The sequence below is a fragment of the Tinamus guttatus genome, unplaced genomic scaffold (genome assembly GCF_059628265.1).
Source record: "Tinamus guttatus ecotype Peru unplaced genomic scaffold, ASM5962826v1 Tinamus_guttatus_pri_ptg001657l, whole genome shotgun sequence".
Classification (NCBI taxonomy): Eukaryota; Metazoa; Chordata; class Aves; order Tinamiformes; family Tinamidae; genus Tinamus; species Tinamus guttatus.
Genome location: NW_028290191.1, coordinates 22301 through 38306, shown reverse-complemented (window position 1 = coordinate 38306; position 16006 = coordinate 22301). Strand labels below are relative to the sequence as shown.

Below are 16006 nucleotides of genomic sequence, written 5' to 3'. Positions count from 1 at the left end.
GTGTCCCTGTGTCCCCATGTCCCCACATCCCCATGTCCCCGTGTCCCAATGTCCCTTATCCCCATGTCCCCATATCCCCATGTCCCCACGTCCCAGTGTCCCAATGTCCCCATGTCTCCGTGTCCCCATGTTCCCGTGTCCCCAATGTCCCCAATGTCCCCATGTCTCCATATCCCCATGTCCCCATGTCCCCATGTCCCAGTGTCCCCGTGTCCCCATGTCCCCACATCCCCATGTCCCCATGTCCCTGTGTCCCAATGTCCCTTATCCCCATGTCCCCATATCCCCATGTCCCATATCCCCATGTCCCCACGTCCCAGTGTCCCAATGTCCCCAATGTCCCCAATGTCCCCATGTCCCCGTGTCCCCATATCCCATGTCCGCCTGTCCCCATGTCCCCATGTCCCAATGTCCCCATGTCCCCATATCCCAATGTCCCCATGTCTCCGTGTCCCCACGTCCCCATGTCCCCAATGTCCCCGTGTCCCCGCAGCGCTGGCCGTCCTGTTCGCCGAGGAGCCGGGGCTGCTCTTGGAGGTGGCCGAAGGGGACGCGGTGGCCGTGACCCGGCGCTATCGGGCCAGCGGCGTCCAGTGCCTGTCCCTGGGCCACAGCGGTCCCCAAGGTCCCCAGGCCATGGTGAGACGGGGGACATGGGGGGGACATTGGGGACATGGAGGGACATGGGGACATTGGGGACATGGAGGGACATGTAGGGACATGGGGACATGGAGGGACATTGGGGACATAGAGGGACATTGGGGACATGGGGACATGGAGGGACATGGGGGAGACAGGGAGGGACATTGGGACATGGAGGGACATTGGGGACATGGGGGAGACATGGAGGGACATTGGGGACATAGAGGGACATTTGGGATATGGGGACATGGAGGGACATGGGGGAGACAGGGAGGGACATGGGGGACATGGAGGGACATGGAGGGACATTGGGGACATGGGGGAGACATAGAGGGACATTGGGGACATGGAGGGACATGGGGACATGGAGGGACATGGGGACATGGAGGGACATTGAGGGACATGTATGCAGTTTTTAGCATGTCCTTAGCATGTCCTTAGGGTGTCTGTGTTTCCTTACCATGTCCTTAGCATGTTCTTAGCATGTCCTTAGCATGTTTTGGTGCCACCAGGTCCAGGTGGCCCTGGGTGACACCGAGGTCCTCGCGGAGCCCGCGGGGACCCTCCGGGGGCTCTGGGAGGCTCCCATTTTCGCATGTTCTTAGCATGTTCTTAGCATGTTCTGGTCCCACCAGGTCCAGGTGGCCCTGGGTGACACCGAGGTCCTCGTGGAGCCCGTGGGGACCCTCCTGGGCCTCTAGGAGGCTCCCATTTTCATGGGTCCTTAGCATGTTCTTAGCATGTTCTTAGCATGTCCTTAGCATGTCCTTAGCATGTTTTGGTGCCACCAGGTCCAGGTGGCCGTGGGTGACACCGAGGTCCTTATGGAGCCCGTGGGGACCCTCCGGGGGCTCTGGGAGGCCCCCATTTTAACGTGTCCTTAGCATGTTCTTAGCATGTTCTTAGCATGTTTTGGTGCCACCAGGTCCAGGTGGCCCTGGGTGACACCGAGGTCCTCATGGAGCCCGTGGGGGGCCTCTGGGAGGCCCCCATTTTAACGTGTCCTTAGCATGTCCTTAGCATGTTCTTAGCATGTTTTGGTGCCACCAGGTCCAGGTGGCCCTGGGTGACACCCCGGTCCTCATGGAGCCCATGGGGACCCTCCGGGGCCTCTAGGAGGCCCCCATTTTCATGGGTCCTTAGCATGTCCTTAGCATGTCCTTAGCATGTCCTTAGCATGTCCTTAGCGTGTCCTTAGCATGTCCTTAGCATGTTCTTAGCATGTTTTGGTGCCACCAGGTCCAGGTGGCCCTGGGTGACACCGAGGTCCTCGCGGAGCCCGTGGGGACCCTGCGGGGGCTCTGGGAGGCCACCAGCTTCGCCCTGGAGCGGGTCCAGGCCGCGGCCTCCTGCGTGGACCAGGAGGAGGCCGGGCTGGCCCAAAGAACCGGGCCCCGGTACCGGGCGCCCCCCGAAGCCCCCCCGGTGCCGCGGGGGGTCATGGGTGAGTTGGGGGGGGGAACCCCGATATTGGGGGGGGGGGGCCTGATATGCGGGGGGGGGGGGGGTTCTTATATCGGGGGGTGGGTCACAGGGGGGGTGCCCTGATATGGGGGGGGGCCCTTATATGGGGGGACCCCTTATATGGTCATGGGGGGGCACCCTGATATGGGGGGTACCCCTTATATGGGGGGGACCCCTTATATGGTCATGGGGGGCACCCTGATATGGGGGGCGACCCCTTATATGGGGGGGACCCCTTATATGGGGGGGGACCTTTATATGGGGGTGACCCCTTATATGGGGGGGACCCCTTATATGGTCATGGGGGGGGCACCCTGATATGGGGGGGGACCCCTTATATGGGGGGGACCCCTTATATGGTCATGGGGAGGCACCCTGATATGGGGGGGGCCCCTTATATGGGGGGGACCCCTTATATGGTCATGGGGGGGCACCCTGATATGGGGGGGACCCCTTATATGGGGGGGCCCCTTGTATGGTCATGGGGGGCACCCTGATATGGGGGGGACCCCTTATATGGGGGGGTTATGGGGGGCACCCTGATATGGGGGGGGACCCCTTATATAGGGGGGCACCCTGATTTGGGGGGGGCCCTTTATATAGGGAGGTGTGTCATGGGGGGACCCCCTTATATGGGGGGGTTATGGGGGGGGCACCCTGATATGGGGGGATATAGGGGGGTTCTATGGGGTGGGGAGAGGGTCTCTGGGGGAGTTATGGGGGCCTTGGGGTTTTTTGGGGGTCCATAAGGGGGATCCAGGGGGGTCCCTGGGGTACTGGGGGGCTATGGGGGTCCCTGGGGGGGTTATGGGGGCCCTAGGGGGGGTTATGGGGTATTGGGGGTCCCTGGGGGGTTACAGGGGTCCCTGGGGGGGTATTGGGGGGTCCCTGGGGATTTTTGGGGTCCCTGGGAGGTTATGGGGGTCCCTGGGGGGGGTTTATGGGATATTGGGGAGGTCCTGATTGGGGGGGGGATCTATGGGGGGGGTCTCTGGGGGTTTATGGGGGGCTCATTGGGGGGGGGTCCAAGGTGACATGTGGGGGGGTTATGGGGGTCACCCCACAGTTATGGGGGGGTCCCTATATGACCCCCCCTGTCCGCCCCCAGAGCTGCCGGGGCCCCGCGTGGCCGTCGTGCGGGAGGAGGGCAGCAACGGGGACCGCGAGATGGCGGCCGCCTTCGTCATGGCCGGGTTCCAGGTAGGGGCCCAGGCGTCCGGGGCTGGAGGGACCCCATTGGGAAGGGCCCAGGCATCCGGGGCCAAAGGGACCCCCAATATTGAGGCCAAGAGGGGCCCAGGCGTCCGGGGCCATAGGGACCCCATTGGGAAGGGCCCAGGCATCCGGGGTGGGAGGGACCCCCAATATTGAGGCCAAGAGGGGCCCAGGCGTCCGGGGCCAAAGGGATCCCCAATATTGAGGCTGGGAGGGGCCCAGGCGTCCGGGGCCATAGAGACCCCATTGGGAAGGGCCCAGGCGTCCGGGGCTGGAGGGACCCCCAATATCGAGGCTGGAGGGGCCCAGGCGTCCGGGGCCATAGGGACCCCATTGAGAAGGGCCCAGGCGTCCGGGGCTGGAGGGACCCCCAATATCAAGGCCAGGAGGGGCCCAGGCGTCCGGGGCCAAAGGGACCCCATTGGGAAGGGCCCAGGCGTCCGGGGCAGGAGGGTCCCCCAATATCAAGGCCAGGAGGGGCCCAGGCGTCCGGGGCCATAGGGACCCCATTGGGAAGGGCCCAGGCGTCCGGGGCGGGAGGGACCCCCAATATCGAGGCCGGAGGGGCCCAGGCGTCCGGGGCCAAAGGGACCCCATTGGGAAGGGCCCAGGCGTCCGGGGCAGGAGGGTCCCCCAATATCGAGGCCGGAGGGGCCCAGGCGTCCGGGGCCATAGGGACCCCATTGGGAAGGGCCCAGGCGTCCGGGGCTGGAGGGACCCCCAATATCGAGGCCAGGAGGGGCCCAGGCGTCCGGGGCCATAGGGACCCCATTGGGAAGGGCCCAGGCGTCCGGGGCTGGAGGGTCCCTATTGGGAAGGGCCCAGGCGTCCGGGGCGGGAGGGACCCCCAATATTGAGGCTGGAGGGGCCCAGGCGTCCGGGGCCATAGGGACCCCATTGGGAAGGGCCCAGGCGTCCGGGGCCAAAGGGACCCCCAATATCAAGGCCAGGAGGGACCCAGGCGTCCAGGGCCAAAGGGACCCCATTGGGAAGGGCCCAGGCGTCCGGGGCGGGAGGGACCCCCAATATCGAGGCCAGGAGGGGCCCAGGCGTCCGGGGCCATAGGGACCCCATTGGGAAGGGCCCAGGCGTCCGGGGCAGGAGGGTCCCCCAATATCGAGGCCGGAGGGGCCCAGGCGTCCGGGGCTGGAGGGACCCCCAATATCGAGGCCAGAGGGGCCCAGGCGTCCGGGGCAGGAGGGTCCCTATTGGAAAGGGCCCAGGCGTCCGGGGCCAAAGGGACCCCCAATATCGAGGCCAGAGGGGCCCAGGCGTCCGGGGCCAAAGAGACCCCATTGGGAAGGGCCCAGGCGTCCGGGGCGGGAGGGACCCCCAGTATCGAGGCCGGAGGGGCCCAGGCGTCCGGGGCCAAAGGGACCCCATTGAGAAGGGCCCAGGCGTCCGGGGCCAAAGGGACCCCCCAATATCAAGGCCAGGAGGGGCCCAGGCGTCCGGGGCCAAAGGGACCCCATTGGGAAGGGCCCAGGCGTCCGGGGCGGGAGGGACCCCCAATATCGAGGCCAGGAGGGGCCCAGGCGTCCGGGGCTCCGGGGCCATAGGGACCCCATTGGGAAGGGCCCAGGCGTCCGGGGCGGGAGGGACCCCCAATATCAAGGCCAGGAGGGGCCCAGGCGTCCGGGGCCATAGGGACCCCATTGGGAAGGGCCCAGGCGTCCGGGGCAGGAGGGATCCCCAATATCGAGGCCAGGAGGGGCCCAGGCGTCTGGGGCCATAGGGACCCCATGGGGAAGGGCCCAGGCGTCCGGGGCCAAAGGGACCCCCAATATCGAGGCCAGAGGGGCCCAGGCGTCCGGGGCCATAGGGACCCCATGGGGAAGGGCCCAGGCATCCGGGACGGGAAGGACCCCCAATATCAAGGCCAGGAGGGGCCCAGGCGTCCGGGGCCATAGGGACCCCATTGGGAAGGGCCCAGGCGTCCGGGGCGGGAGGGACCCCCAATATCGAGGCCAGGAGGGGCCCAGGCGTCCGGGGCCAAAGGGACCCCATTGGGAAGGGCCCAGGCGTCCGGGGCTGGAGGGACCCCCAATATCAAGGCCAGGAGGGACCCAGGCGTCCGGGGCCATAGAGACCCCATTGGGAAGGGCCCAGGCATCCGGGGCAGGAGAGTCCCTATTGGAAAGGGCCCGGGCGTCCGGGGCCAAAGGGACCCCATTGGGAAGGGCCCAGGTGTCCGGGACGGGAGGTTCCCTATTGGGAAGGGCCCAGGCGTCCGGGGCTGGAGGGGCCCCCAATATCGAGGCCAGAGGGGCCCAGGCGTCCGGGCGCGCAGGTCTGGGACGTCACCACCGAGGACCTTTGCTCGGGGACCGTCGCCCTCGACGCCTTCCGGGGCCTCGTGTTCGTCGGGGGCTTCAGCTACGCCGACGTCCTGGGCTCGGCCAAGGGTGCGTTTTTGGGGACGATTCCGGTGGTTTTGGGGCTCCTTAAACCTTCATTTCTCATTTTGGGGACAATCCAGGTGGTTTTGGGGCTCCTTGAATCCCCTTTCCCATTTTGGGAATGATTTTGGTGATTTTGGGGCTCCTTGAACCCTCCCTTCTCATTTTGGGGATGATTCGGGTGGTTTGGGGGCTCCTTGAACCTCCCTTCCCATTTTGGGGATGATTCCGGTGGTTTTGGGCCTCCTTTAATGCCCCTTCCCATTTTGGGGATGATTCCGGTGATTTGGGGGCTCCTTGAACCTTCCTTTCCCATTTTGGGGTTGATTTGGGTGATTTTGGGCCTCCTTGAACCCCCCTTCCCATTTTGGGGACAATTCGGGAGATTTTGGGGTCCCTTAGTCATCCCCTCCAGCCATCCCCATTTTGGGGCCATTCAAGCGGATTTTGGGACCCCATCTCCCATCCAGGCTCAATTCAGAGCAGAATTTGGGGCAAATCCTGCAGATTCGGGGTGCAAATTTGGGTCTATTCCCTGCGATTCCAGCGTGGAGAAAAAGGGGCGCAAAATGGGGCTTTTTGGGCGGAATCGGGGCGTGTTTGGGCTCGTTCTGGAGCTCGTTTCGTGGCGAAGCGGTTTTGGGGTGAATCGGGGCGGTTTTGGCGCAGGTTGGGCGGCCGCGGTGACGTTTAACGCGCGGGCGCGCGGCGCCCTCGACGCCTTCCGGAGGCGCCCGGACACCTTCAGCCTGGGGGTCTGCAACGGGTGTCAATTGATGGCGCTGCTGGGGTGGGTGGGACCTGCGGCCACCGGTGAGTTGGGGACATTAAGGGACATTGGGGACAATGGGGATAATGGGGACATTGGGGACATTGGGGACAATGGGGACATGGGGGGCATTGGGGACATTGTGGGGATTGGGGGTATTGGGGTGATTGGGGACATTGGGGACATTGGGAACTGCTGGTGCTGCTGGGGTGGGTGGGACCTGCCACCACCGGTGAGTTGGGGACAATAAGGGACATTGGGGACAATGGGGACAATGGGGACATTGGAGGGATTGGGGACATTGGGAGGATTGAGGGGATTGGGGACATTGGGGACATTGGGGACAATGGGGACATTGGGAACTGCTGGCCCTGCTGGGGTGGGTGGGACCTGCGGCCACCGGTGAGTTGGGGACAATAAGGGACATTGGGGACATTGGGGATAATGGGGGGCATCGGGGATAATGGGGACATTGGGGACAATGGGGACATGGGGACATGGGGGGCATTGGGGGGATTGGGGGGATTGGGGACATGGGGGGCATTGGGGACATTGGGGACAATGGGGACAATGGGGATAATGGGGACATTGGGGACAATGGGGACATTGGGGATGATGGGGACATTGGGGACATTTGGGAGAATGGGGGGCATTGGGGACATTGGGGACATTGGGAACTGCTGGCGCTGCTGGGGTGGGTGGGACCCGCGGCCACCGGTGAGTTGGGGACAATAAGGGACGTTGGGGACAATGGGGACATTGGGGATAATGGGGACATTGGGGATAATGGGGGGCATTGGGGATAATGGGGACAATGGGGACATTGGGGACAATGGGGACATGGGGGGCGTTGGGGACAATGGGGACATGGGGGGCGTTGGGGACATTGGGGACATTGGGGACAATGGGGACATTGGGAACTGCTGGCGCTGCTGGGGTGGGTGGGACCCGCGGCCACCGGTGAGTTGGGGACAATGGGGACATTAGGGACATTTGGGAGGATGGGGGCATTGGGGACACTGGGGGACACTGGGGACATGGGGGACATTGGGGGGATTGGGGACATTGGGACAATGGGGGGATTGGGGACATTGGGAACTGCTGGCGCTGCTGGGATGGGTGCGTTGGGGACATTGGGGACACTGGGGACATTGGGGACACTGGGAGGGACAGGGGACAATGGGAGGTGCTGGGGGTCCCTAATGATGGGGTCTCCCATTTGGGGGGGGGGTCACCCGTGGGTGCCCTGATCCTCCCCATGCCGTGTCCCCAGGGGTGTCCCCAGGGGTGTCCCCATGTCCCCATGTCCCCAGGGGTGTCCCCAGGTCCCCAGTGGTGTCCCCAAGTGCCACCGTCACCCAACGCGTTGGGATGTCCCCAATTTGGGGCGTTCCTCTGGATTCCTCCCATTCGCGGGGGGTTTTTTGGGGTCCCCCCCAATTCAATGGCGCTGGTGTCACCCATAGGTGTCCCCGTGTCCCCAGGGGTGTCCCCAGGTCCCCAGGGATGTCCCCAAGTGCCACCGTCACCCAACGCGTTGGGATGTCCCCAATTCGGGGGGTTCCTCTGGATTCCTCCCATTTGCGGGGGGTTTTTTGGGGTTCCCCCCAATTCGATGGCCCCGGTGTCACCCGTGGGTGGCCCCGTGTCCCCAGGGGTGTCCCCAGGGGTGTCCCCAGGTCCCCAGGGGTGTCCCCAAGTGCCACCGTCACCCAACGCGTTGGGATGTCCCCAATTCGGGGGGTTCCTCTGGATTCCTCCCATTCGCGGGGGGTTTTTTGGGGTTCCCCCCAATTCGATGGCCCCGGTGTCACCCGTGGGTGGCCCCGTGTCCCCAGGGGTGTCCCCAGGGGTGTCCCCAGGTCCCCAGGGGTGTCCCCAAGTGCCACCGTCACCCAACGCGTTGGGATGTCCCCAATTTGGGGCGTTCCTCTGGATTCCTCCCATTCGTGGGGGGTTTTTTGGGGTTCCCCCCAATTCGATGGCCCCGGTGTCACCCATGGGTGTCCCCGTGTCCCCAGGGGTGTCCCCAGTCCCCAGGGGTGTCGCCAAGTGCCACCATCACCCAACGCGTTGGGATGTCCCCAATTCGGGGGATTCCTCTGGATTCCTCCCATTCGCGGGGGGTTTTTTGGGGTTCCCCCCAATTCGATGGCCCTGGTGTCACCCGTGGGTGTCCCCATGTCCCCAGGGGTGTCCCCAGGTCCCCAGGGGTGTCCCCAAGTGCCACCGTCACCCAACGCGTTGGGATGTCCCCAATTCGGGGGCTTCCTCTGGATTCCTCCCATTCGCAGGGGGTTTTTTGGGGTCCCCCCCAATTCGATGGCCCTGGTGTCACCCATGGGTGTCCCCGTGTCCCCAGAGGCGTCCCCAGGTCCCCAAGTGCCACCGTCACCCAACGCGTTGGGATGTCCCCAATTCGGGGGCTTCCTCTGGATTCCTCCCATTCGCAGGGGGTTTTTTGGGGTTCCCCCCAATTCGATGGCCCTGGTGTCACCCATGGGTGTCCCCGTGTCCCCAGAGGTGTCCCCAGGGGTGTCCCCAAGTGCCACCATCACCCAACGCGTTCGGATGTCCCCAATTTGGGAGGTTCCTCTGGATTCCTCCCATTCGCAGGGGGTTTTTTGGGGTTCCCCCCAATTCGATGGCCCTGGTGTCACCCATGGGTGTCCCCATGTCCCCAAGGGTGTCCCCAGGTCTCCAGGGGTGTCCCCAAGTGCCACCGTCACCCAACGCGTTGGGATGTCCCCAATTTGGGGCGTTCCTCTGGATTCCTCCCATTTGCGGGGGGTTTTTTGGGGTTCCCCCCAATTCGATGGCCCTGGTGTCACCCATAGGTGTCCCCGTGTCCCCAGGGGTGTCCCCAGGTCTCCAGGGGTGTCCCCAAGTGCCACCGTCACCCAACGCGTTGGGATGTCCCCAATTCGGGGGGTTCCTCTGGATTCCTCCCATTCATGGAGGGGTTTTTGGGGTTCCCCCCAATTCGATGGCCCTGGTGTCACCCATAGGTGTCCCCGTGTCCCCAGGGGTGTCCCCAGGTCCCCAGGTGCTGCTGTCACCCAACGCGTTGGGATGTCCCCAATTCGGGGGGTTCCTCTGGATTCCTCCCATTCGCGGGGGGTTTTTTGGGGTCCCCCCAATTCGATGGCCCCGGTGTCACCCATGGGTGTCCCCGTGTCCCCAGAGGCGTCCCCAGGTCCCCAGGGGTGTCCCCAAGTGCCACCGTCACCCAACGCGTTGGGATGTCCCCAATTCGGGGGGTTCCTCTGGATTCCTCCCATTCGCGGGGAGTTTTTTGGGGTCCCCCCCAATTCGATGGCCCTGGTGTCACCCATGGGTGTCCCCATGTCCCCAGGGGTGTCCCCAGGTCCCCAGGGGTGTCCCCAAGTGCCACCATCACCCAACGCGTTGGGATGTCCCCAATTTGGGGCGTTCCTCTGGATTCCTCCCATTCGCGGGGGGTTTTTTGGGGTCCCCCCAATTCGATGGCCCTGGTGTCACCCATGGGTGTCCCCGTGTCCCCAGAGGCGTCCCCAGGTCCCCAGGTGTTGCTGGCGCCCAACGTCTCGGGCCGCTTCGAGTCACGATTCGTCACCGTGCGCGTGGAGCCGGGGCCGGCGCTGATGCTGCGCGGGATGGAGGGCGCCGTCCTCGGCGTCTGGGTGGCCCACGGAGAAGGTTGGGGACACGCGGGGACACCAAGGCCTTGGGGTGGCCCTTGGGTGTCACCAACTTCCCTCGTGGTCCCATCATGGGTCTCGGGGTGGCCCTTGGGTGTCACAGAGTTCCCTTATGGTCTCATGATGGGTTTTGAGGTGGCCCTTGGGTGTCACCATGACCTATATGGTCCCATGATGGGTCTTGGGGTGGCCCTTGGGTGTCACCGAGTTCCCTTATGGTCCCATCATGGGTCTTGGGGTGGCCCTTGGGTGTCATGGAGTTCCCTTATGGTCTCATGATGGGTTTTGAGGTGGCCCTTGGGTGTCACCATGACCTATATGGTCCCATGATGGGTCTTGGGGTGGCCCTTGGGTGTCACCGAGTTCCCTTATGGTCCCATCATGGGTCTTGGGGAGGCACCTAAGTCCCTTTGGGGTCCCATCATGGGTCTTGGGGTGGCCCTTGGGTGTCACCATGACCTATATGGTCCCATCATGCGTCTTGGGGTGGCCCTTGGGTGTCACCAAGTTCCCTTATGGTCCCATCGTGGGTCTTGGGGTGGCACCTAAGTCCCTTTGGGGGCCCATCATGGGTCTTGGGGTGGCCCTTGGGTGTCACCATGACCTATATGGTCCCATCATGGGTCTTGGGGTGGCCCTTGGGTGTCATCAAGTTCCCTTATGGTCCCATCATGGGTCTTGGGGAGGCACCTAAGTCCCTTTGGGGGCCCATCATGGGTCTTGGGGTGGCCCTTGGGTGTCACCATGACCTATATGGTCCCATCATGGGTCTTGGGGTGGCCCTTGGGTGTCACCAAGTTCCCATATGGTCCCATCATGGGTCTTGGGGTGGCCCTTGGGTGTCACCATGACCTATATGGTCCCATGATGGGTCTTGGGGTGGCCCTTGGGTGTCATCAAGTTCCCTTATGGTCCCATCATGGGTCTTGGGGAGGCACCTAAGTCCCTTTGGGGTCCCATCATGGGTCTTGGGGTGGCCCTTGGGTGTCACCATGACCTATATGGTCCCATGATGGGTCTTGGGGTGGCCCTTGGGTGTCACCGAGTTCCCTTATGGTCCCATCATGGGTCTTGGGGAGGCACCTAAGTCCCTTTGGGGTCCCATCATGGGTCTTGGGGTGGCCCTTGGGTGTCACCATGACCTATATGGTCCCATGATGGGTCTTGGGGTGGCCCTTGGGTGTCACCAAGTTCCCTCGTGGTCCCATCATGGGGCTTGAGGTGGCCCTTGGGTGTCACCAAGTTCCCTTATGGTCCCATCATGGGTCTTGGGGTGACCCTTGGGTGTCACCAAGTTCCCTTATGGTCCCATCATGGGTCTTGGGGAGGCACCTAAGTCCCTTTGGGGTCCCATCATGGGTCTTGGGGTGGCCCTTGGGTGTCACCAAGTTCCCTTATGGTCCCATCATGGGGCTTGGGGTGGCACCTAAGTCCCTTTGGGGTCTCATCATGGGTCTTGGGGGTGGCCCTTGGGTGTCACCATGACCTATATGGTCCCATGATGGGTTTTGGGGTGGCCCTTGGGTGTCGCCAAGTTCCCATATGGTCCCATGATGGGTCTTGGGGTGGCCCTTGGGTGTCACGGAGTTCCCTTATGGTCTCATGATGGGTTTTGAGGTGGCCCTTGGGTGTCACCATGACCTATATGGTCCCATGATGGGTCTTGGGGTGGCCCTTGGGTGTCATCAAGTTCCCTTATGGTCCCATGATGGGTCTTGAGGTGGCCTTGGGGTGGCACCTAAGTCCCTTTGGGAACCCATGATGGGTCTTGGAGTGGCCCTTGGGTGCCACCACATCCCATATGGTCCCATGATGGCTTTTGCGGTGGACACCCCCAATGTCCCCAATGTCCCCAATGTCCTCGCAGGCCGCTTCGTGTTCCGCACGCCCGATGTCCTCTCCTCCTCGCTGGCTGCAGGGCTGGTGGCCCTGCGCTACGTGTGTCCCCAACGTCCCCAATGGCCCCAATGTCCCCAATGTCTCCAGTGTTCCCAATGTCCCCAATGCCCCCAATGTCTCCAGCATCCCCAACGTCCCCAATGTCTCCAATGCCCCCAACACCCCCAATGTCCCCAATGCCTCTGATGTCTCCAATGTCCCCAGTGTCCCCAATGTCTCTGATGTCCCCAATGTCTCCAATGTCCCCAATGTCCCCCAACCCTCCCAATGTCTCCAGTGTCCCCAAGGTCTCCAGCGTCCCCAATGCCCCCAACGTCCTCAGCGTCCCTAATGTCTCCAATGTCCCCAACGTCTCTGATGTCCCCAATGTCCCCGCAGGCCGCTTCGTGTTCCGCACGCCCGATGTCCTCTCCTCCTCGCTGGCCGCGGGGCTGGTGGCCCTGCGCTACGTGTGTCCCCAATGTCCCCAACATCCCCAATGGCCCCAATATCCCCAATGTCCCCAATGTCTCCAGTGTCCCCAATGTCCCCAACATCCCCAATGGCCCCAATATCCCCAATGTCCCCAACATCCCCAGTGTCCCCAACATCCCCTATACCCCCAGTGTCCCCAATATCCCCAATGTCCCCAATGTCTCCAATGTCCCCAATGTCTCCAATGTCCCCAACATCCCCCAATCTTCCCAATGCCTCCAGTGTCCCTGATGTCCCCAGCGTCCCCAATGCCCCCAATGTCTCCAACATCCCCAATGACTCCAGCATCCCCAATGTTTCCAGTGTCCCCAATGTCCCCAATGACTCCAGTGTCCACAATGTCCCCAAGACCCCCAATATCCCCCAACCCTCCCAATGTCCTCAGCGTCCCCAATGCCCCCAATGTCCCCAATGTCCCCAACGTCTCTGATGTCCCCAATGTCCCCGCAGGCCGCTTCGTGTTCCGCACGCCCGATGTCCTCTCCTCCTCACTGGCCGCGGGGCTGGTGGCCTTGCGCTACGTGTGTCCCCAATGTCCCCAACACCCCCAACATCCCCAATGCCCCCAATGGCCCCAATATCCCCAATGCCCCCAATATCCCCAATGTCCCCAATGTCCCCAACATCCCCTATACACTCAGTGTCCCCAATGTCTCCAGCATCCCCAATGTCCCCAATGTCCCCAACACCCCCAATACCCCCAACGTCCCCAATGTCTCTGATGTCCCCAATGTCCCCCACATCCCCAACATCCCCAATGCCCCCAATATCCCCAATGTCTCCAGCATCCCCAATGTCCCCAACACCCCAAACACCCCCAATGTCCCCAATGTCCCCAACGTCCCCTCCTGTCCCCACAGGGCGCTTCGTGTTCCGCACGCCGATGTCCTCTCCTCCTCGCTGGCCGCGGGGCTGGTGGCCCTGCGCTACGTGTGTCCCCAATGTCCCCAACACCCCCAACATCCCCAATGCCCCCAATATCCCCAATGCCTCTGATGTCTCCAATGTCCCCAATGTCTCTAGTGTCCCCAATGTCCCCAACATCCCCTATACACTCAGTGTCCCCAATGTCCCCAACATCCCCAATGGCCCCAATGCCCCCAATATCCCCAATGTCTCCAGCATCCCCAATGTCCCCAATGTCCCCAATGTCTCTAGTGTCCCCAATGTCCCCAACATCCCCAATGCCCCCAATATCCCCAATGTCTCCAGCATCCCCAATGTCCCCAATGTCCCCAACACCCCAAACACGCCCAATGTCCCCAATGTCTCTGATGTCCCCAATGTCCCCGCAGGCCGCTTCGTGTTCCGCACCCCGGATGTCCTCTCCTCCTCGCTGGCCGCGGGGCTGGTGGCCCTGCGCTACGTGTGTCCCCAATGTCCCCAACATCCCCAATGGCCCCAATGGCCCCAATGTCCCCAATGCCCCCAATGTCTCCAGTGTCCCCAATGTCCCCAACATCCCCAATGGCCCCAATGGCCCCAATGTCCCCAATGTCTCCAGTGTCCCCAATGTCCCCAACATCCCCTATACTCCCAATGTCCCCAACATCCCCAATGCCCCCAACACCCCCAATGTCCCCAATGCCTCTGATGTCTCCAATGTCCCCAATGTCTCTAGTGTCCCCAATGTCCCCAACATCCCCTATACACTCAGTGTCCCCAATGTCCCCAACATCCCCAATGGCCCCAATGCCCCCAATATCCCCAATGTCTCCAGCATCCCCAATGTCCCCAATGTCCCCAACACCCGCAATACTCCCAATGTCCCCAATGTCTCTAGTGTCCCCAATGTCCCCAACATCCCCTATACACTCAGTGTCCCCAATGTCCCCCACATCCCCAACATCCCCAATGCCCCCAATGTCTCCAGCATCCCCAATGTCCCCAATGTCCCCAACACCCCAAACACCCCCAATGTCCCCAATGCCCCCAATGTCCCCAATGTCCCCAACGTCTCTGATGTCCCCAATGTCCCCGCAGGCCGCTTCGTGTTCCGCACGCCCGATGTCCTCTCCTCCTCGCTGGCCGCGGGGCTGGTGGCCCTGCGCTACGTGTGTCCCCAATGTCCCCAACATCCCCAATGGCCCCAATGTCCCCAATGCCCCCAATGTCCCCAGTGTCCCCAATGTCTCCAGCATCCCCAACGTCTCCAATGTCCCCAATGTCTCCAATGTCCCCAATGCCTCCAACACCCCCAATGTCCCCAAGGCCTCTGATGTCTCCAATGTCCCCAGTGTCCCCAATGTCTCTGATGTCCCCAATATCCCCCAACCCTCCCAATGTCTCCAGTGTCCCCAATGTCCCCAGCGTCCCCAATGCCCCCAATGTCTCCAACATCCCCAATGTCTCCAGTGTCCCCAATGTCCCCAACATCCCCTATACTCCCAATGTCCCCAACATCCCCAATGCCCCCAATGCCCCCAACACCCCCAATGTCCCCAATGCCTCTGATGTCTCCAATGTCCCCAGTGTCCCCAATGTCTCTGATGTCCCCAATGTCTCCAATGTCCCCAATATCCCCCAACCCTCCCAATGTCTCCAGTGTCCCCAATGTCCCCAGCGTCCCCAATGCCCCCAATGTCTCCAACATCCCCAATGTCTCCAGTATCCCCAAGGTCTCCAGCATCCCCAATGCCCCTCATGTCCCCAATGCCCCCAATGTCCCCAACACCCCCAATGTCTCTGATGTCCCCAATGTCCCCGCAGGCCGCTTCATGTTCCGCACGCCCGATGTCCTCTCCTCCTCGCTGGCCGCGGGGCTGGTGGCCCTGCGCTACGCGGACGACGCCGGCCGCCCCACGGCGCGTTACCCCCTCAACCCCAACGGGTCCCCGGCCGCGGTGGCCGCGCTCTGCTCGCCCTGCGGCCGCCACTTGGCCGTCATGCCGCATCCCGAACGGGCCGTCCGGCCGTGGCAGTGGCCCTGGTGGCCCTCCGGGTGGCCCCGGTGGCCCACGGAGGAGGAGCCGGCCGGGCCGCCCGCCCCGTGGATGCGGATGTTCGTCAACGCGCGGGAGTGGTGTCAAGGGGGGGATTAGGGGGGACGGTGGGGACGTGGGGACATGGGGGGTGGCAGGGGCAAGGGGGAGCTGGGGGTGGACTTGAGACATGGGGAGAACCATGGGGAACCTTGACCTTGAGATGGACTTGAACCATAGGGAAACCTATGGGGAACCTTGACCTTGAGATGGAGCCATGGATGGACCTGAGCCATGGGGAGACCCATGGAGGACCTTGACCTTGACATGGACCCATGGATGGACGTGAGCCATGGGGAGACCCATGGGGAACCTTGACCTATAGATGGACCTACAACCATGGGGAGAGCCATGGAGGACCTTGAGATGGACTTGAGCCATGGGGAGACCCATGGTGAGACCCATGGAGGACCTTGACCTAGAGATGGACTTGAGCCATGGGGAGACCCATGGAGGACCTTGAGATGGACTTGGAACCATGGG

The 16006-nt window shown here is 62.8% G+C and overlaps 1 protein-coding gene across 1 annotated transcript; it reads left to right on the top strand.

The window, feature by feature from the left end:
* Positions 1-493: 493 nt before the first annotated feature.
* Positions 494-15583, top strand: LOC148590157 (phosphoribosylformylglycinamidine synthase-like; the record flags this gene model as incomplete). Its single annotated transcript, XM_088539414.1, has 8 exons — positions 494-639; positions 1882-2079; positions 3217-3306; positions 5612-5726; positions 6390-6514; positions 7676-7726; positions 10017-10167; positions 15252-15583. Coding segments are annotated over 8 exons (1208 nt in total), but the record flags the coding sequence as incomplete, so codon positions are not given.
* Between the last annotated feature and the right edge of the window lie 423 nt (positions 15584-16006).